The 17,265-nt window shown below is 41.8% G+C and overlaps 1 protein-coding gene across 2 annotated transcripts in view; it reads right to left on the reverse strand.

Annotated features, from left to right (window-relative positions):
- gpc5c (glypican 5c) overlaps positions 1 to 17,265 on the reverse strand; it is a 103,365-nt gene that overhangs the window by 51,485 nt on the left and 34,615 nt on the right. Inside the window, exons 4-6 of one of the 2 annotated variants that reach the window (XM_086203576.1) lie at positions 9,892 to 10,040; positions 8,199 to 8,255; positions 4,689 to 4,811 (exon numbers count right to left, since the gene is read on the reverse strand). In XM_086203576.1, coding sequence (XP_086059702.1) covers positions 4,689 to 4,811; positions 8,199 to 8,255; positions 9,892 to 10,040 — 329 coding nt within the window. The remainder of the gene's footprint in view (positions 1 to 4,688; positions 4,812 to 8,198; positions 8,256 to 9,891; positions 10,041 to 17,265) is intronic. The other variant, XM_086203577.1, reaches the window with a different exon arrangement.

The raw sequence follows: 17,265 nt of genomic DNA on the forward strand, positions 1-17,265 counted from the left end.
TATTATTCGGGTAATTTGGTTGAATATTTAACATCATTTATGTTTCATGACTTCAAAATCATTCAGTCTCCGCAAACTCCAGCGAGCGATATGGAAGCGATGATGCTGTACATTGGATATCAAGCAATTCCAAACGTTCTGACAGTAAAATACTCAGACACTTGATTTGAGAAAGTGAGCTGAAGTGAGTTACTGCCACTGTCAACCAGCATCACACTTGCACAACGTCGAGTTGCAAACATTCAATATGTAAAGTTACATTGTCCTCAGCCAGCGCTCACAGTCAAATCAGCCGTTTTCTTTTTACCTTTCATTTGAATAATCAAATTACTGTGTTCTCTGTATGGACGCATCAATCATTCACATAAAAATTGTGATGCATGCCTGAATCAATTCTTTTTTTTTCGACAAAATTATTTATTTTTTATTCCACACTTTTTTTTCAAAGCCCAGAGCGAGGTGGAAAAATGATCTTCATTTTTATTGTCCTGTTTATGACGGCTTGAGAGATGTTTTACTGACTAAAATGTCCTCCATTTCTTGTCCTTTTTTGGAGATGGATGAGAGAGTTGAAACGTGTGTCAGGAAGGCAACTTCTTTTTTTTTTTTTGGTAGCAGATTTTATTTGTCAAGTTTGGAAGAGAAAGCATGAGGGTTGGGCACTTTAAAGTAATGACACGTGAATAAAAGACATCCAAAAGAGCATTTTATGATGTGTTAAACTCTGGTAAAGCTCTTTTTTTAGATTTAAGCATAAAAGTACTTCAGAGGAAAATAGTCTGCACTCCAATAAACACTTTTTTAAATTCAAATGCTTAAAGTTACAAGAGGTTATACTGAGAGGAGAGATAGCTCCATCTTGTTTGTTGCATTCTGCCTGACTTCACACGAATCTATCGGACACATAAGGAAACAAATGATGTCATTGCCAAGGTGGCAATGACTAATTGTAGTTTTTGACAAGAAAACGACAGTAGATATACTCTGGCTGTCATATAAATAAAGAGCGTGGTTATTTCAGTTGATCTTATCTTTCCGGTAAAGATGGTGCAAAGTATTCACACATGTGACGCTGTAAATGTTCAGAGATATCTGAACACATGCCAACACGCACTTTTAGTTTTATGTACAAGTGCTTGACAACCCCCCCCCACACACACACACACACACACACACTTTCCCCCTCACTCTGCCATCAGACGCTGAATAAAGGGAGGAGGGGAATTTCAATCCCCTCTGCCTTTAATGTGCTTTGAAGTATTACAACATGCAAGTATGTGTGTGTTCTCACACATGGATGTGTGTCTCGTTGCCTGAGCGCAGTGTGATTGTGTCTGAATGAATAACCCCTCCAGCTGTTGAAAAGCACATAGATCAAGTGTGGATTGACATGGAAGTGTGTGTGTGTGTGTGTGTGTGTGTGTGTGTGTGTGTGTGTGTGTGTGTGTGTGTGTGTGTGTGTGTGTGTGTGTGTGTCTGTTCTGCTTATGGGGAAAACCCAACAGGTCCCTGTCCTAGTCAGAGAATATGATAGGGATTACAGCAGCGTGTCCACATTGGATCATAATTTGTCTCTTTACTTGTTCTTCTCTCCTCTCATCTTCCTCTGCTCTTTGTACACTCTTGTTTCCGAGCCTTTGCTGCTCTCATACAGTTTTCCCAGACATCGTGTGGGCAGTGGCAGTAGTCGTGGCAGCAATGTCCGAGTCTTTCCCATGCAGCCTCATAGGAGGGTCTTTGTTTCCCCTCCAGGCTTTGGGGGTCCCCATGGCAGGGCTGTGCCCCAAACCACTGACTCCACAATGGGTCTTTATGCTGCCAAGGCCACCCCCCCCAACCCCCATCACTCCATCATGCTTCCCTCATCAGGGGCACAGGGAGGCACAGGGGGCACCATGGCACCAAAACGCCAATTTTGTTCATGCCCTGTCCTCTCTCTCTCTCTCTCCCTCTCTCTCTCTCTCGCTCTCTCAAGTCACAAACCAGTCTGAGCCGTTCATGAGTGGTGCCAAATGACTCAGAAGGGTACAGTTTCTTTCTCACCACAAGCAAAGATCTGGCTCTCAGCAGGGAGTATGTGATAACACACTATTAGCTCTGACGCTGAAGGTCAATGCCCTTGGTAGTAAAAGTGACGCACCCTGTCCCACATGCAGAGACAAGAAACGAACACTTAGCTATAAAATACAGACGGAGCAACCATATCTTGACGTTACTGTGCTCTGTTTACTCTCTCATATTTTACTGATTATGGAGCAAGCACATGCAAGTTGGCTGCCTACTGTTCCTTGACACACTGTCACAGGCCCTTGATGAATGGGTGGTCTACTCAATATGTCTAAGCCATTGCCAGAGCCTCTATATTATGGAAAGGTCGGAGATCACTGGGCCAGAGATGAAGAGAAGAGAAGGTCGTTGACAAACGCTTTTGCCAGCCATTCAGTGCAATAAAAATCGTTTTTCGAAATCAAAGAACACATCTGCTCATGAGCCAAAAGTCTTCCCATACACCCCTGTAAAGCTAAATGTATATGGCTTAATAATCCAGAAAGAGAAGTAAGAGCCAAAGGATCTAACAAAGACTCCGGCTGGATCATCAGAAAACAGCCATCCATAGACTTCTGTTTTCTTCTGTCAAGGCTAACACTGGCAGGGCCAAGAGCTGAAGTTACCATGGTAATAGAAGTGAAGGGCCACCGCAGAAGAGGGAGAGCACAACCTTGTCATAATTGTAATAGATCCAGCGGGAATCATTTACAGACATGCATTTCCTCTTTAATCTGCATCAATTGTCTTTTCTTCCCATGCTGGCTGAAAATGCATATAACCACATGCCCACAAACACACGTACATACACACACACACACACGCACGCACGCACATACACACACACACATGCACACACACACACACACATGCACACACACACACACACACACACACACACGCACAAGTACTTCAATCTGGGAGAGATGCATCCAAATCTATATAAAGGGTTCCAAGGCCACACCTACAGTATAAATCAAATTCTATGAAACAGAAACAATAACTTATTTTAAAGGGATAGTCTGCGATTTTAATCCGTTGAAAGTTTTGTCAAATCCAACCCTTTCCTCTGTGGGTGGTGAGCATATTTGAATGAGACTGTGAAGCAGAAGAGGAACAGCAGTGCTAAATTATTTGTGGTTTTCCATATGAATTTAATGAAATTATTTCAATGTGTGCATTTTTTAAAGGAACACACCTTTTTTGGGGGCTAAGGGGCGTATTTGCTAGCCCCTACAGAACCAAACAAGAAGATGGACTTTCTTCTCTGCATGCATTTGGAGGGTATGCTCACACTTCCCATTCACTGTCATTAAGCTAACTTGTAGTCAACGAGCGCGCACACAGAGGAGAGAAGGCTATCTAATTCAATTCAGGCTATGGGGAGGGTGACCATAAAGAGCATTTCCCAAAAACTGGAAAATGGAGAGAGTCATTACTTTCAGTTGCACAAGTCGTACTTACTCTTTTGTACAAGACACGTTGCCTGCTGTCTGGAGACAAGAACAACATTTGGAAAGCTCTTGCAAGATGCCAGCAGTGGAAACAGCTGATCAGTCACGAGACATGAAAATTCACTATTTCAGAGCTTAAAAGACGTTTCCATCTTTCGTTTGGATCTTTTACTTTTTTGGAGGAAAATCACCTTTAATGCATGAAGTCCCGTCCCCCGTCCCCCCCCCCCCTTTGTGACAACCTTTTCTAAAATAACACTTAACTAAATGCATCAAATTATGTTTAGTGGAGAGTATAGAATTATTCTTTCTGTTGAAGTTACCAGCTATGATATAACTGATGCACTCAGCAGTCAATCATACTACTTTTTTTTTTTTTTGTAATTAGATGGTCCAGTTGTTGCCTTGGCAATGCTCAACCATGACTTCAGGGGATGAAGCCTCTGAGGGAATGCTGAGTTTCAACAGCATGACAGTGTTCACATTCAAGACATCATAGCGGTTGCCTTCCTGCATGCAGTCAATGTGGAGATGGATTTAATGACTTCCTTATTTCCACATTGATTAACAACAACCAGATCCACTGACTCACAACCTCACAATGTCATACAAAAGCACACAAACAAAAAGCAAACATTTTTTTTTGTCCTAAACATAAATGTATTTAAAAAAATTAAAAACAAAAGCTTCTTACTGCTGGATTGTAAAAGTATTAAGAATTTGGTGGAATAAATTACTTAAAAGTGGGATGAATATAAATTATAATGAGTTTTGAGAAAATTCCAGAGCTGACTAATTGTTTCATTAAGCAATAACTGGCAACACAGTGCAACAAAATAAGTTGCCTAATACTGAGCAACAAACCAGAGTCAAATCTTGGATGTTCTTGAAGATTTCACCTTGTCTTTGCTGGTAACCACACCTTCATTGATCCTGTATCTGTTTGGCCATCATAACTATATAAGAGTATGCATTTTAAATTAGCTGTGCCTCCCTTTTCTGGTTTATCAACCACTGCTTTCACCGCTCCAAGACAACCTTGACATCATAAATAAAAAGGAAGACTGGCAATGAGTTTGGCCCAGCATAGGAGTGAGCTGCTTGTCCACCATTCCAATCCCTTTTAGTGCTCACATGGAAAGTCCACCTCCTCACTTTCATTCCAACCATCTCAGCCTATTAGCTTACCTCTCCACCACACCGTCTCCACTCCAGCATGTGGAGTCATCCACTACATTCTCCCCTTCGCACAGCATCTCTGGCAATGCTGCAAAGAAGGACTTGTAGCGCTGGAGGTACATCAGGAACTCCCTGAGTAGAGACAGACATACAGTACGGGGAAGAGAATAGAACAGTTTAAAAAAAAAGGCGTCACATATCTGTTACAAGCCGTGTTAGAAAACACACAATAGGGAATGCATTTGTATCATGGAACCAACAAAAATCTGCATTCAACAAAACATGCATGTAATAGCTACACAAAGTTGACAGTGATTGATTGAATGGATTTGAATGCGATCATTTCACCGAGTCGCTACATATTCTCATATTTAGATGTGGAGCACGTTGTTTCCACCTGTGAGGTAAAGCAAACAGCAGGGTCATGTGCCCTTACGTGCTTAGTTTGGTAAAGTGTTGAGAATCAATGTTCAGGGACAAATGACAAATTTCAAGGAATTAACTTAATTTCAAACTCCAGTTTGATCTATTGCCTTGTGCCATCCCCAGCCTCTTGACTTCAACAGACAGTGATTGAGCCCCTCCAGCCTACATCACCAAGACTGCTCATCACCGTTTTCCCAGATTGTACAACTTCTTGCTTACCAACACAAATCTAGCTAGCATGCGTAAGCATTGCATGCAGTTTGCTAGTTTAACAGTTTTGAGACTGCATTTCATTCATGACAAAAGTGTGCATGGTGCATGGGACTTGAAGAGGCTTACTGTAATATATTCAGTCTGACTCCTTTTACTGTACTGACTACATGATATTCATGCTCAGAGTATCTTATATCAGGTGGGCATTTTAGGCCAGGTTTCCAGACCTTCTTGTATGGTTGAGAAGCCAATACGTGGTCAGGATGTTACGGTAAAGCAGAGAGCCTTTCTCTGTGTCTTGCTTAGGCTTTCTTTGAGGTAGAGTAGAGTTAGCATATGCGTTCTGAAAGGGACTATGGGACTTTCATGGGGCTCAATGTGGTTCATATGAAGAAGGTAATGTAGAGGACACACCTGATGAGCCTGCAATCCTGCTACAACAGAGGTTCCCTACCATCAAAAAACCTGCACGTCTCCAGACTATTGTAAAGCTTGACATTTTGTGGCCAGACCCTAAACCCCTCACTCCCTTTATGCTTGTTTGGTTGTATTTCACAGAGACAGCACTGCCCTGGTCCCATCTCAGACTCTCCAGAGGCTGAACAACCTGAATTTGTGTAAATTTGAAGATCATTTTGAAAAACAGGGTACTCAGTGATGCGGTTAAGGCCTCTGACTGTTTTGGGTTCACCAGCAACCATTAGAATAAAAAATGAATGAGCTTCAAATGAGGCCAGTACTTTCGCTGTCAATTACCAAATTGTGTCCCTCATGCACTGGTCCTAACCAACAGTGCTTGTGATTTATATAACATAATGGCATGCTTGGTCTCTAGGGTCAGCTTTTGGAGGAGGATTTGCATGCTATCCCTTTGGCAGAAACGGACCCTGAAAATGATTATGCCTTACAGTTCAATTAGCTGCAGCCAGGGTTTATTGGTGTCACAAAAAACAAACGACACCACGCCAAGTCACAGGCAAAGAGAAGGGCACCATCCGCCAGTTGGCAGGCAAGGAGATTCATTACAGTTTCTAGATTTTTCCTTGTTCCAAACAAAAGACAGCATTTCTGTCCTTTCAGTTTTGGATCTGAGGGTAGTCAACAACACATGACCGAAACTTCTACTCCAGAGTTTCCGACACCATTGCCCTGTGGGATCTTTAAGCCTCCCCCCCTTGTCCCCCCTTTCCAGCAGGTTCTGAACAAGGTGAGGGAGGAAATACTCGGGCAGCCCTCCATACTGGCCTACAAAATCAAGACCTGGAGTGTCTTTTACCAGAAATGGCCTCTATTGTTGTGTCTTGACCCGTTGATACAGCAAAAGAGCCAAATCTTCCACCCGGCCCTTTATACAGGAAAGCTATTCGCCTGGACTGTGAGTTGGAAAATTTGGTAGGACATAATTTACCCCTGGAGGATGTTGAGGTAAAACAAAATACCAGAGCCCCCTCCACTGTTTGCTTTGTATTCAAGCAGAAGGTGCAGATGGATGATACGGACCCTGAATACACCTGCAACATATGGAATGCAGATAGTTTTATTCAGGGAATCCGGCTTAGTGGAGGCACGGTGCTCCATCCCTCAGTTGTCAAAGAAAATTGTATAGTCTATGCCAAGGCGCACCGAAGCTGTTCTGGCAGCTGAAATGTTATTACGAAGACAATTTATGTTGGGTTTTTTAAAATCTATTTGTCACCAGTGTGTATTTCAGGGCTGTGTGTAGGATGGGGGTGATGACCCCTTTTATTGCAATATTTGTGTTCTTCTGTGCTTCCTTCTCAGCATGCAACAAAAAGGTCTTTCATCCTCTACGCTCAATGTGTACCTGGCTGCAATCTTAGCTTGCCATGTGGGGATAGATGGCAAGCCACATGGCAGCCACGTTCTGGCCTTGTGGTTTATGCAATGTGTCCATTGGTTACACACTCCTGACCACTTTTTTTTTTTTTAACTCTTTCTTGGGACTTTGTTCCAGTTCTGGTTGCTATGAAATGAGCCCCATTTGAACTTCTCAAGTATCAAAAATGTTTATGCCATTAGTTTCAGAGAAATAGGAGGGAAAATATTATTGCTGCCACGTCCAAGTCTAATGTGACAACTATCTGATATTTGTCCTTATCTTTTTTGGTCAAAGGTGGATGAGAGGTTGCACCCTGTGTCCAGTTCACACCCTCTGCTTCAGTCATTTATTTGTTTGTTAAGGGCCCCAGATGGATAAGCCCTGTTTGTCAAACCAGCTAATTTCTGGGATTCCTCTGTCACAATATTCCCTGGAGGGCCTGAGGCGCACTCAAGGAGTTCATGTGTGTGTGTGATGCTGGCTCTTGGGCAACCACACACACTTTTATTGGTATGACAGTCTTCAGTGATTAAATAAAGTTCTAAACGCTGCCAGTTTCATGGGTATTTTTGCAGGCATGTGGTGCTTTCTACGAGGGCTGAGAGTGCATGTATGGCATTTATACAAACTTGAGATTAGAGGCCAGAAAAGCACAAGGGTGCAACCTTGATTTTATGATCGAGTTTGTACAATCAGAAGTTGTTGACACCCAGCAGCTGAACTTAGGTACAAGATGAAGTTGTACAATCTGACAATGAGCAGCCTTTGTGAGGTTAAAAGAGCTATATCTTATTGGAGGCTGCTGAAGAGAGCATAATGAATTCACCCAAACAAACTCTAATTCTCCTCTGTAAAACTGAGGTCATATCATAACATAAAAATGCATCAGTCACACAAAACATCAAGCTTATTAAGTGTCAGAGTACATGAAATATATCATTTATTTATTCCACTTCAAATCTGAGTTGTAATTGTAATTTATTGATAATGTGTGTGAGACATTGAGAGAAATAAGTCCCCTGGGTGCATGGCATGCTTACCTAGAGAGTGTTCTCAGACTATGTTTATTGTTCTTGGAGGGTTTCAGGGGGGACGAGCTGGGAATGATGGGAGTTGGAGTCCAGGGGAGATTGATGCAAGCAAGGAGGATGCAGGGAAGTGAAAGGGGATGAGATAAAGAAAAAAGAAACAAAAGGACGTCATGACAGGACATGTGGTGAGGAGGAAAAAGACACAGTCAATGTACCCTGGAAGAGAGTAATTAATCATGCACATGCAGAGGACTGGGCCACACCATCAAATAAATCAATGATCATTTCTCCTAACACCACACCAACAATTAAAAAAGATACTGGTATGCAATGTTTACTTTAAATCAGGAGAAAAATCACACAAGCAAACATGGAGCACATGTGCGAACAGTTACATATTCACAGAAAAGCCACGGAATGTTCTGCTGAATTTCTCAATTCGTATTTTTTACCATTAAAACAAAACATAAATGTTGCTCTATTCTATCGTGTTTCATAATTTTCAGCAGTGGACTGTTCTCCTTTTAATGCTGTGGTTTGCTGCCGTGTCTCTGAAGTGGTCCGTCCTCACATGTGCTTTGGTCAGGGCTGGCAGCATCCAGGGAGCTGGATTGTGTTGCCATGAATGGTGGTGGCAGTGCCAGGCGAGACCTGTCAACTCGGCTGGCATCAGTGCAGTGATTCATGGTTTGGGACAAGGTCAAAGAGGCAGCTGTGTGTGTGTGTGTGTGTGTGTGTGTGTGTGTGTGTGTGTGTGTGTGTGTGTGTGTGTGTGTGTGTGTGTGTGTGTGTGTGGCACTATTTAAGTTGAGGCCGGCTGGTGTTCAGAGCTGGTGGTACGGCTGTCTGGGTAAACAGGAAATTGTTGGTCTGTCAAGATTAATCTTACCCACACTCCCCCTCCCCCTAATACTCACTGCCAGCTGATGTGGGCATGGGATGGCTGCCTCAGAGGGCAGGTCGAGGGCACGGACTGTATTACAGTAGTGCTACATTTATTGCATGTATGTGTGAGGTGTGTGTTTTGTCTAATGATATGAAGAAAGACAGCGGTTATGGAAGCTGTGAACAGACATTGGCCAACAACCCCCCAACCAGGGTAGGTCATGTAGATGTGGTCAGTTGTAATTTGAAGACTCTGTTCAGACACGTTTTAGGACACGTATAAATCTGCCAGCAATAACAACTGACTGACATTCTCCTTTACTCAACAATACAAAAATGTGCAGAACACAAGTGGTCTTAGGCTTCGCTGATAAATCCATTCTCAGTCTGTGTGCAGCGGAGTCTCCTGATCACTTATATAAATACATATTTTAGAATCAGTTGGCCCTAAATGGGCTCCGAAAATGCAGTAATGTCACAAATCTTTCATACGTTTTCGCTTAAATTCAAATTTTGGTTAGCACACAGAAAGGTTCCCCAGATGAATGTGAAAAGAGGCTTGTGATGTCAAACTCTGCACATACATCATTCTGCAGAGTGAAGCCCAAACATCCAACTGAATAAACACGAAGGAAAAAAATGTATCGAGTGGAAAAGGCTGAAGGTGAAACTTTTCATGACACTAACAGGTAGTCAGTTAGTACAATGAATTAATGAGCAAAAACAAATGCTCCAAAAAAAAAAGAAAAATAAAAAAAAATGGAATTTTTATTTAATAAAATCAGAGCGAAATCCTCACCGTTTATCTTTGTCTTACCTCCTCAAATGAGCCAGCTGCCCAAGCCACTGCTCCGGTAGAGGGTGGGAGGGGGCGACAGATGGAAGAGGAGTCAATGAAGTCACAGTGGAGGTTGTAACCTCCGGGGTAGTAGGCTTCCCAGTTGACAGGCCACACACCTTGTCTACCTGTGGGGGATAGGCACACACGCACATATGCGCAAACACACACACACACACACACACACACACACACACACACACACACTTGTTAAGATAGGAAAACATATAAAAGGGGAGGTGCAGCAGGTGTGTGTGTGTGTGTGTGTGTGTGTGTGTGTGTGTGTGTCTGTCCTCCATAAACCAACAGACACCTGCTAACTTGAGGGCATACACATTCGACGGTGCATATCTTAACTCTGAATGGTGTGATTATTTTCAAAGGAATAATAGCTGCATTTAGTTGGAATCATTATGCGGTGAAAATGTGCGAAAGGAATTCAGGACTGTAAATTTGCTGTAACGGTTCAAACGGAGGAAGACGGTGGGCATGAAAAGAGGGATGTGAGGAAAGAAAAGGTTGCGATGAGTGAGTTATTGCCAGGAGGGCTCACAGTAAATGCAGAACATTCCACTACCTCACGGAGGTGAATGCATGTGCTCACAGTTGGCAATGATGGCAAGAATCTCAAGTGGGCTATTAAAGCCAGCAGCGCAGAGGAGGGGACGCTGGGGTCAGAGGACTAAAGGGGGCGTTCTTGCGTCAAACCAAGAGGCAAAATCAATGCCATCTCATTGGCTTAAAAGCTTCTGGGTAGTGTTATTTAGTGGTCCTCAATTAGCCAGAAAGACAGAGTGTAATGGTTCTTGCATGCTGGGCTGAGTAACTCCTTATAGTGATCAGTGTGCAAGCTTTGTCTTGAGGGATGAGTCATTCTCTCGTGTAAGGGCAGCCGACAGGACAGTGTGATGTATAGCAGACACATTTATTCATCGGTGATTAACTAACGAGAGTCTTGCAGCAAGAAATTGCACCCTTCGACATAACTTGTTCTTTTTTTTTTTTTTTTAAATATGTCGCATAAAAGAAAGTATTTCCCAGAAGTGATTGATGTTCTCCGTGCTTCTTTGACTAAGAATACCCTTTTGTCATTTACTTCGCTGCATTAAATTGGGGTTAGATGTTAAAAAAGTTCAATGTCCAAGTATGTAATAGGCACACAATAGGGTGCTTTGACACCCGGCTCACCCAGAGCAAAATAACTTACAATATAGAAAAGATGTGAAATTGATTGAGCTCCATTTAGTCAGAGCCAGTTCTCTAAGGTTTTCCATTTTCTTACACATTGCCACAGTAGTGGCATCAGAATAGGCTTGTGAGGAGCCTAAAAGAGCAGAATTCACAAACAAATAAATACTGTAAACTTTTAATTTGGGAGGGAACTGGCAAGCACGTGTGTTTAAACGGTTGGTTGTAGGGGTGTGACTGCAAGTATAAGCAGCTGAAATATGTGTTAACAATCAGAAAATGTGTCTTGCCAGGCTACTAAAAATACACTTTCTCTCTTGAGGCACATCAGTCATCTCATGTGCCTTATTAATGCAGTTTACGTTGCCATGAAGCAGTGGGCTATTCTTTCTAAGTGAAATCTAAGAGTCTGACATTGTGACTTGGTCGTCTGCATTGTACTGTCAGCATGTCACTCTGCTCTTCCTCTCCCACTTTTCTTCCCTACAACCCGATCTTAAATCCTCTCTCAAGGCAGACGCGGGGCACGGGGAAGGTTGTTTTACTGCATTAACCTTAACCCCCACCGGACCCATAAAACACACTCACATGTGGTAGAGCTGCTCCCAGCCACACATGCAACTGCCACACATGTACATGTGAACATTCCACACACACGCATTACATTGTGGCAGCGAGAAAAGATAGAGCACAACAACTGTAAGGCCATGCAGCCTATCTGCACCACTGAGCAAAATGCATGCGATGTATTGCTTTATTATTGCTTAATTTATATCATGTGTTTAGACACTCAATAAATCTATAAATGTCAAGCCTGTAAAATGGACTTTTTATGTGACAAACTTTTTCAAATGAGAGTATTTGAGAAAGGATGATGGCAAATGAACAGAGAAGTAATAAAGTTATAAATGTCAAGGCTGATTGCATAAACCTGTTAATAAATACAACATCTAAACACTAAGTATTTGGCAAGTGTAGCAAAGCCACATGTGCATATTCTTAAAATATAAAAAAAAAAAACACAGACTACAAACTGAAGTGTGTGGGTGGTCTTGTTCTACGTGAAAATGGTGAAGCTAACATGCTAACTGAAGGGCTTAACAGAGCCATATATTAACTGCAGTGATATAAACTGCGTTACTGTTTCTGGAAATTGCTATTATGGTTGTTGCAAAATCAAAAGCTACCGAAACACACACCTAAAGAGAAAAAAAAAAGTTCAGACAAAAACTGCCCAACAAAATATATCTCAGTACAAGGCTAAATGACAATAGCATAGTATTAGCATAGCATTTAAGACATTATAGCTCAGATGACATCAGGTCAACATGAAATAAAGGACAAACAATAAATGCATAGATATGTGTTGACTTTCTGGTGTATGGTAAAATGTAAGCTTTTATTTTGAAATTTCTGACTCAATTCAAAGATTTAAACATGAAATAGTTTTATATTCATGCGCTGTAAACCGCCAATTCATAATAACAAATGTAACCTGAGTCATGTAAGCTCTGCTCATCACTGGACTGGAACCCACAACCATTAGCATGGGAGGCCAACATGCTAGCAACATGCTAGGCACTAAAATCCATAGCCTCCAGCAATTCTCACCAGCGTAAGCAATAAATTAGAAAGTTCATAAATTATTGTTTGTCTGAAGTGGTTAACAGTTGAAACTCCAAACTAATCAACTTTTGACACAGAAAAACATATTTTATATCCATGTCTCACCTGTCTTTTTATGCTATTCTGAAGGGGAAATAAAGTCAATATCTTGCTAAAATGTGGACATCAAGAGGAGGCCACTCACTGCTCTGTTTGAACTATCTCTTTATTTTCCTCTATCAAAGAGGCCCGTTAAAACGCTCCACTTTTGAAGAAGCCAGAAGAGACTGACCAAAGCCCACATTGCAAAACAATAACACTGACACAAACCATTTTATGTGCCTAACTAAACATACAAGTATAAACAGAACACAAAGTCATCGCAGGGAAAATAAACAGACTCCTTGTTTTGGATCCACTTGAGAAATACAAACATGCTCTTATAGGTTGGATCTTATGACTGCATAATCATGAGGGCCAATCAGATGGCAGGCTGGATAAGGAGCCCGGCTATACGGCCATAAATCAATTATCTCCTGACCCGATGATGGCGTGAGAATGAAAATCCAATTTGGGTACAGCATGACTACTTGGCTTTCTGTGTGTGTGTGTGTATATATATATATATATATATATATATATATATATATATATATATATATATATATATATATATATATATATATATATTTATATACATATATTTCTGTGTGAAAGTGTGTGCATATTGCATATGTGTGTGTGTTAGTGTGAGTGAGTGTGTGTCTTTGACCACCTGTTTGTCCTTGTTACACCTTCACAATTTCAGCTATTTTGTGGAGCATTCCTTATATGATTGCCTGAGGACAGGCACTGATGCGGGGGAAGGCGGGGGAGCTCTGGTGGGATGTGTAGTGTGCACATGGGAAACTTTACATAAATATGAAGCATGTATTCTATGTATATTTGAGCCAACCAATGAAATATGACAGCTAACGCTGCAGCTACATGTTTTACAGGTTTTGTGTAAATAGAATACGCATAAACTCACACAAACAACAGTTGTATTTCAATACATTCTCAAACGTTTATGTGCCTATTTTATATCATCATGAGTCAAGGAGTGTAAGAAAAGCACAGCAAGAGAATGAGCTGCAGCTAGCCCAGCCCAGGGCCATCCCTCCTCCAGGGGAGTATTGGCTTACAGATAGCAATGGTGGTCTTGTCTTCCCAGTTTATTTATCAAGGGATTACCCAGTAAAGCTAAGGGAACTTTCTCAGCCCCCTCTCACCCCAAGCACACAGCGCTGCGGGATGAAGAGAGCTTCTTCTGTCACTAACAAATGCCCTCTTCCACTTTTCCATGAGTAGGCTTCAGCACATTTCTCTTCACGTATAGTCTGCTAGCCAAACGCTGACTGTTACTCTTTTTAAGAACAGTGATGTGTTTGTCTTGCACTTCCCAAAGTGAATTAAACGGAGCGCAAACATTTTGACCAACAAATGAGCAGGGATCGCCGCTCATCTTCAGCACATGGCTCAGTGGGTTAGACAGAGGATAGCTTTCGTTCTAACAGAGGCCAATGTGTTGAAATGGGAAACAAAAACAGTCGCATACTGAGATTCTGTTATATGAACAGTTCCTGACCTTAGCTAAGACAACATCCACTTTTCAACTGAGCCTTAGGGATTGTATTCATTTAGCATAGTTCAATGTCCTAAATGAAACCTCAACTCAGAGAATTCCAAAGTTTCTTTAGCATTACATGCACTTTGTGAAATTCAACTCCAGTTTATAAATGAATGCAAGAACAAATGAGGGCCTTACAACTGTCGAAATGCATTTTTAAAGCTACACACTGGATTTTTGTCTCCATCTTCTGGCAGAGGCAGGTAGTAGAAAGAAGTTACTTGATTCATCATCAGAATTCAGAAAGTGTCAAGGAGCAGCACAGATCAAATTATTCATCAGTCAGTAATTTAGAGCCTTGTAGCCTTGCTGGCTAGCATGGCTCCTTCTCTGTCCATTGAGCGTGCTCAGTGTGCAGGAATGTCTCAACATACACAAAGTACATCTAAATATATAAACGCAGACAAATGTTTGATTATCCATAAGCTAATTATATCAGTGTGTATAAGCCTAAATTGACAATAGCACGTACACGCCAACAGTGCTTTCGTTTAGTTTACGTAGATAATATAACAATTACCTACTTCGCACAACTACTTGGCATTTTGTCATACAACTCTGAAACTGAGACGGTCAAGTAGTTCATCTTTATGACCAAACAGTCCTTAAAATTATTGAGGTTTCAATTAAACGGATGTAACCAATTACCAAACCAAAATGATTTAAGTGGATGAGACACAGAGAGAAAGAGAATGCAAATGTAATTAGCTTCATTTGCTATCTACTTCTTGTGGCTACTGACGAAAGCAGGGAAAAAAAATAAAAGGAAGAGGAAAATTCTAATCAAAGCCAAGAATCAGCATGACTAGTTGGAGCACAAAGAGAACATTAGACTGAATGGTTCACATACTGGGAGTTGGAGTGGGGGCTTTCTATCCCACTGCAAAGGGAGATTTTTTTGTTAATTGACTACATGGTTGTTTATGTTTTCTTCAAGGAAAACCAAAAGTTAATTTCCAATGAAATGTGACTCCATTAGCTTGGTAGCACTGTTGGGCTGCAGCAGTGTTGTACTCTTTTTAAAGGTCTTGTCTCGGAATCGTTCGCATTCTGTACCCATTCCTGGCTCAGTCTTGGACTTGGTGGATTTGAGGTTTTGTTACAAGACTGCAGATGTGGCGATGTTGCCTGTGCATTATTTGAATGGTAATAAAAGTGCTTGTTTTCGAATGGAACTAAAACTCTACTAGTTTTGACCTCTGCTCGACACGTTGCTTCAGCTGGAAGAAGCTGGGAGGAAGATGTAAGCTAATTTATCCCTGATTATAGTTGGCTAGCCAAACCAGAAATATTTCATATGCGAAGAAACTTTGAAAAAGAAACAAACAAACCATACAAAACGGAAAAAAAAACTCCGCAAACTGTAAACATTGCCACATGACCCTTACCAAGACCATCTCCAGACTCCGGTCTGACTCAGTCTCAACTCGCCCTGGTCACCATCTTGACCTGCCAAAGTTTTGGTCATGTCTTGGTCCTCTCTGGTTTTGGTCATGCCCTGGCCTCAGTTTAGGTGGTCTTGACAACAACACTGGGCTAAAGAAGCGATCATGGGATTTGGAATTTGACCATTCTGGGTCTGTACAGGACCTAAGAAAGTCTCTCTTGCTCCTTAACCAACACTGTTGGGTTGTGTTTGACATTTAATCACACACAGAGTCAGAGCCTGGCTTGGAGCCTTTCAACTTAATGAGAGCGTTCTTGCCTCAGACGGTGGTTAAACCAGGACCAGGACAGTTGACTGCTGTTTGTCTTCACACAGAAAGACAGTGGTAGAGTTTACTCCCATAAAATGAATGGATGAGTCTTCTAAGAAGTCTGTCATTTATTTGGATGATGAAGAAATGAGCTGGAACCTTCTCTTCTTCCTCTTTCCAATGATCGTTACAATTAGGCGGCTTCTTTTGTTATTCGGCCTGCAGTCTTTAACGCATATTGGTCAGACGGTCAAAGTCTCAGCAGATTATTTTATACTGTTTAACAACCCCCGTGAGGTAGTTGTGGCGGTTTTCCCAGTGGCCAACACCTCTGATAAGTGCAGATGGTTTATAACCTAAATCCTCTCACCTTGCTTTCTTTCCGTTCTCCTCTGGGAATTCTTCACTGCCATTATATTTCTCTTCAATCTTCCTAAATCACTTTGTCTTCATTTGTCTCTTTCGTCTTCAGTCTGCAATCTCTGTCTATCAGCCCCCCCTCTCTTTTTCTCCCTCTTATTCCAATGATGTCACTGCTGATTAAAGAAGAGACTTAGCCCCCTCATATATCACAGGGAAAAGTCCTTGAGATTCAAATCACTAAAGAGAACGCTGACTTATTTTTCTCCCTCCACACTGAGGGCTGTTCACCCCGATTAAATCACTCACAGATGATCTCAAAATGAGAAGCTCTTCGTTGTTTTGTTTTTTCTCTCTCCCCCTTATAAATATGGGTGTTACTTTAGGGAACGGTTGTAGACGTGTCCATTTTTGTAAACACATTTACGAGAATGCAAAATGTGGCAAGATATCTCCGAGGATTCTGGTGGTGTTACACCGCAGAGCTGGAGGAAAAGTGTCAGGAAGAGACAGAGTAAGGTCGAGCGAGTTCACGATGTCTGGGATACAGTGGAACATGAGCGTGCAAGAGGATTGTGGATAGGAACTTTTTTATTTTTTACGTCCATGTGTCCGTTTGAAGCCGTCCGGTGAACCAGCAATTACCATTGCAGTCCTAACACAGATGCAGTAGGCATCCGTGGTAACGTCACAGTTGCAGCTGCGTAATATTGTCGTGCCAGCTTGCTGGGGAGTTTACAGCTACTCAAACACCAGGCCGACGGGCAGCCAGGCATCAGGTGAGGCTACAGCGGAGACACACAGGGGAAGGCAGGGCAAGAGAGAGAAGGTTTA

This window comes from Aulostomus chinensis, chromosome 5, assembly GCF_037954235.1.
Source record: "Aulostomus chinensis isolate RoL2024-O1b breed Wild chromosome 5, RoL_Achi_v1.0, whole genome shotgun sequence".
Taxonomy (NCBI): Eukaryota; Metazoa; Chordata; class Actinopteri; order Syngnathiformes; family Aulostomidae; genus Aulostomus; species Aulostomus chinensis.